We start from the raw sequence: 5,080 nt of genomic DNA on the forward strand, positions 1-5,080 counted from the left end.
AGAGAGAGAGAGAGAGAACAAGGACTAGATGCTATCCAGCTCTAAATCCTATGAGCCTATGACCTCTTATTAATACCTATGTACATCATAACAGACCTAATTCAAGTTGTACAAGAAAGAGAAAGAGTACTAAATGTATGTTTTATGAGAGTAAATTAAAGATACAACGAGCAAAGTCTGAATATCTGGCACGGCACCTTTTTTGCCACCACATGCCATTAACAAATTATAAATACCCGTACTAAGGATTACAGCTGGCCGGGAGCATTAGGTAGAGTTTCACTTGATTCAGTTCATGGCATGTTTCACTGTACACAACATCTGGTTTTCCCATAAAAATCATTAGGAGTACCCTATCATTGTTAGTTTCTTAATAGTTTCTTTCATTCCACTAAACAAACTAGGTGAAGAAGCTGGCCAATCAATCCTAGGGGATGCCTCCAGAAACATGATCACCAGAAGTGTTTATTTTTAACATTTTAAAATTTGCTAAAGTAAAGCCAGAACATCATCTCATTTAAACACTTAAAAGGTCAAGTGATTTTGTAATAAGATCCTGAGGGAAAGAGTGAGTCATTCATTATTCACACAATTGGCAAAAATGTTAACCTACAAGGACATTGGGATGAGCTGGCATCATCTGGCCCTCTGACCCTTACCAGCTGTGTGTGCATGGGCAAGTTAAGATCTCTCAGTGCCCCTAGACAACTAAGTCTACATAACAGAAACAGCTGCTGATCTGCATCCTTGGAGATAGTTTCCATACAGGTACTTCCCCACTCTGATGACATAACATCAAGTCCCAATCCCAAAATACTGCCAAGCTACAGTAGCACTGAAATGCCAGGTGAGGCTAGCCCCTCTGGAAGGGAGCTCAGAAGCTAGCTAAGTACAACTCCCTCACTTTGTCATCACCAACAAGGATTTATTAGCATTTACTACATGCTAGGCACTGTACAAAACAGAGTGGGGACACAAAGAAGGGGAAAAACATGCTCCCTGCCCTCCAGAAGCTCACATTATTGTGGGAAATAATGTGCAAACATGAGGAAATTGAGGCCAAGAAGGGTAAGCAATGGGCCCAAGGTCATACAGGCACCGTCAGGGCCATGATTGGAACCTAGTTATCCTGCACTCCAAATCTCGAACTCTTTCCACGGCACAATACATTTTCCTAGTCCAATGCCATTTTGTGTAATTTTTTTTTTGGGGGGGGGGTTAGGCAATTGGAGTTAAGTGACTTGCCCAGGGTCACACAGCTAGTAAGTATCAAGTGTTTGGTCTGAGGCCACATTTGAACTCAGGTTCTCCTGATTTCAGGGCCGGTGCTCTATTCACTGTGCCACCTAGCTGCCCCATTTTGTGTAATTTTTAAAAAGTAATTAAAAGCTGAGGGTGGGGCTGGAGGTGTAGAACATTGTAAATAATGTTAGATTTTATGCTCTGTGGATCGGTTTGGCTTAATTTTTTTTTCTCTCCCTCCCTTCTCTTTACCTTTAAAAAAAAAACACCTCTTTGTTATAAGGGATAGATCTCTGGGAAATATTAGAGTTCAAATTCTACTTAGCTATGTGACTCTGGGCAAGTATACTCACTTCTTAGCTTCAGGTTCCTATCTGTAAAATGGAGATAACAGCAGCCTATAACTCCCAGGATGGTTATGAGGATCAAATGAAATAAGATATAAAGTGTTTTTTTGCAAACCATAAAACTGTATAAATGCTCATTTAAAAAATTTTACATGAAGGAACTCTACGCAATATAAAAACAAGACACATCAGTAAAAATCTATTTTAAAAGGTAATAAAAGTAATACAAAGCATTATGTGTGCAAAGCTGGTTACAGACGTTGTTTCCAAGGCTGCAACAGCAATGGGCTCTCCTAAGAGATTCCCTCAACCACTAGAACACAAAATCCAACCAAAGGATAAGATTTCCCCAGAGTCCCCCCACCCCTCAAAGAATCTTTCATCATTCTCAACAACCTGGGGGCGGCCCCCCCCCCCCCCCAAAAAAAGGGCCCCTGAATACAAGGGCTGTTTTCCTAGGGGCAGAAATTAGACTAGGAGGAGGGGTCATTAACCTTTTTGTTGTGTCACGGATCCCTTTGGCAGTCTGAAGCCAGGACTTCTGAAAATCGTGTTTTCAAACGTATAAAATACACAAGGTTATAAAGGAAACCAAATTGCACTGAAATATAATGATCAAATATTAAAAAAAAAAAATTCAAGTGTAGAACTTAGAAGCAAGAAGGCCTGAATCTGAATCCTGCTTCAGAACCTTCACAGCTGACCAGGTGACCTCCTTAATCAACTCCAAAGGCTCCACCTTACTTCCAAGATTTTTATGTATTTATATGTGTGCATATACATACAAATATGTATATATGTACAGATAGTTACAAATATTCCTAAGATCAAATACAAAATTCTCTCTTTGGCTTTTAAAGTCCCTCCTTACCTGGTCCTTTCCTACCTTTCCCATCTCCTGACCCTTGCTTCTGCTCTAAGTTTTCCAAGACCCAGCCACTCTGGCCTCTTTTGGGCAAGACCCTCCATCTGCTCCCTATTTTCTCACCTGTTTCTTGGCTTCCTTGGCTTCTTTCAAGTCTCAGCTAAAATCCCACCTGTGAGAATCCTTTCCTGGACCCCCACAATGCTAGTGTCTTCCACTTACCCTGTAGAGATCTTGTAGGGACAGTTATTTCTATGTCTCCCGTATCGGAACCTGAGCTCTGAGGGCAAGGGCTGAGCTTTCGCATTCTTTACACTTAGCACAAGAGGTTGGAACGTGGTAAGCACTTAATGCATGCTGGGCAAGTCATTTCGCCTCTCTGGGCCTCCGCTTCCTCATAGGCGGAACAGGGACAATAATAGCACCCAGCTCTCAGAACTGTAGTGAGGATCAAACTAGATAATACACATAAAGTACTTTGCAAACCTTAGCTCAATGAAGAATGCTCAGTAGTTTCCGACTCTCCGTGACCCCATTTGGGGTTCTCTTGGCAGAGATACTAGAGTGGTTTGCCATTTCCTTCTCCAGCTCGTTTTACAAATGAGGAAACTGAGGCAAACGGGGTGAAGTGACTTGCCCAGGGTCACACCGCTAGGAAGTGTCTGAGGCCACATTTGAACTCGGGAAGATGAGTCTTCCTGACCGCAGACCCGACCCTCCTACCCACTGCTCCCCGTAGTTGCCCCAATAATTGAGAATTACACGAGACACGTGAAGCCCTCGACAAATCTTAACAAGCTCTCTGAATGCAGGCTCATTATGGACCATGACAGCGGCGGCTCCGGGGCTGCACCGTGACGCCCCACGCCGCGCCGGCCCCCCGCCTGCACCGGGACGCCCCCCGCCGCGCTCGTTACCGTCGGCGCACTTGTACTGGCACAGCCCGTCCTCGCCGCCCAGCAGGTCCAGGGCCGCGTTCAGGTACGTGTCTATGCGGTGGACGCCGTTGCGGATCGTCTTGAGCGTGGCCCTCCAGTCGGTGGAATCCTCCTGCGGGCAGGCCCCGGGGGCCGCCCCGAGCACCAGCAGCAGCGGCAGCAGCAGCGCGGCCCAGGTCGGCCCGCGCCTCAGCCCCATCGCGGCCACGGCGCCCGCCTCTCAGCGGTCACGGACGACGACACCTCCCGCGTTCAGCCGCCCGGCCCGGCCAGCTCCATGCCGCCTCGGCGGATGGCGGGCGGCCGCGGCTCCGGGGCACGCGCCTCCTCTGGCGGCTGACAACGCCCGGAGCCCGACACGCTCCACCTGGAGCTCGTGCGGTGTCATCCTTCTCCGGCGTGCTCACGTGACCCGCGGCGTGCTGACATCACAAGTCGTGATGACGTCAGCGCGGCGTGCGCCACGGCGGGGCGGGGTAATAGAGAAGGGAGTAGAGGCGGGAAAAGGAGGGGTTCAATAGCGACAAAACTTTAAGGATGAGAAAAAAAAAAAAGAGACAACTTTGTGCGTCTTGAGAACTCGTGGGACTGAGTGGCCATGATGCCAGAGAACCGAGGATGGAGCGTGTCCTGACGGGAGTGGGTGGTGGGTAGGACTCAAGACACTGAAGGAAGAATTAGGACAGCCAAGTTGGGAAGTATTTGGGAACTCTCTCTCTCTGTCTCTCTCTGTCTCTCTCACCCCTTCCCTTTTTACTTCTTTGCTTCCCTCCCTCCTTTGCTCTTTCCTTTTTTTCCTTCCATCTTTCCCTCTTTCCTTTCCTCCCTCCTCCTGTCTTTTCTTCTTTTTCCTTCATCCTTCCTTCATTCCCTCTTTCCTTCACTCCTTCTTTCTTTTCTTTCTTTCTCTTCCTTCCTTCCCTCCCTCTTTTGCTCTTTCCCTCTTTCCTTCCTTCCTTTCCTCCTCCCTCTATTCTTTTCTCCTTCCTTCCTTCCCTCTTTCCTTCCTTCCCTCCCTCTTCCTTCCTTCCTTCCCTCCTTCCCTCTTTCCTTTCTTCTTTCCCTCCTTCTTTCCTTCCTTCCTTCCTTCCCTCCCTCCTTCCTTCCTTCTTTTCTTTCTTTCTCCTAAAAAGGAAAAAAAGACATACTCCTGTCCCAACATTAGCATCATTCCATGGCTTCTACCTAGACCTTTTCACTTAGTTTCTCCCTGGTTGAGCTCATCCATTTCTGAGATCTTAATGACAACCTCTCCTCTGTTAAATGTCTTACTTGTTTAAGTTCCTGGATTTATCAAAAATGCCGTAGGCACACAAGCTCTGGTAGGTTTCAATAAGCTGAAAAGGCTGCCACTGTAGATCTCCTTGTGGAAAAACCTAAGGTTGATTGGCTTATTGAATGAATGAATAAATAAATAAAGCATCCATTAAGCACTTACTATGTGCAAAGAATTGGGCTAAGTAATGAAGATTACAAAAGTAAGATTGTAGGAGCTCACATTCTAATGGGAGATATTGCACATATAGAAGATTTTAGTTGAAAGTCAGATGGAAAAGTCTCATGGTCTTTAGGGTACAGTGTTTGCCCCCCTTTTTTTTCTTTTTTGGCAATTGGAGTTAAGTGACTTGCCCAGGGTCACACAGCTAGTAAGTGACAAGTGTTTGGTCTGAGGCCGGATTTGAAGTCAG

The 5,080-nt window shown here is 46.3% G+C and overlaps 1 protein-coding gene across 1 annotated transcript in view; it reads right to left on the bottom strand.

Moving 5' to 3' along the window:
* PLA2G12A (phospholipase A2 group XIIA) overlaps window positions 1-3,606 on the bottom strand; it is an 11,211-nt gene extending 7,605 nt beyond the window's left edge. The window contains exon 1 of the mRNA XM_027837578.1: window positions 3,372-3,606. Within this exon, the coding sequence (XP_027693379.1) occupies window positions 3,372-3,591 (220 nt within the window). The 5' untranslated portion in view covers window positions 3,592-3,606. The remainder of the gene's footprint in view (window positions 1-3,371) is intronic.
* Window positions 3,607-5,080: the final 1,474 nt, after the last annotated feature.

The sequence above is a fragment of the Vombatus ursinus genome, unplaced genomic scaffold (genome assembly GCF_900497805.2).
Source record: "Vombatus ursinus unplaced genomic scaffold, bare-nosed wombat genome assembly UNPS02014821.1, whole genome shotgun sequence".
Lineage (NCBI taxonomy): Eukaryota > Metazoa > Chordata > Mammalia > Diprotodontia > Vombatidae > Vombatus > Vombatus ursinus.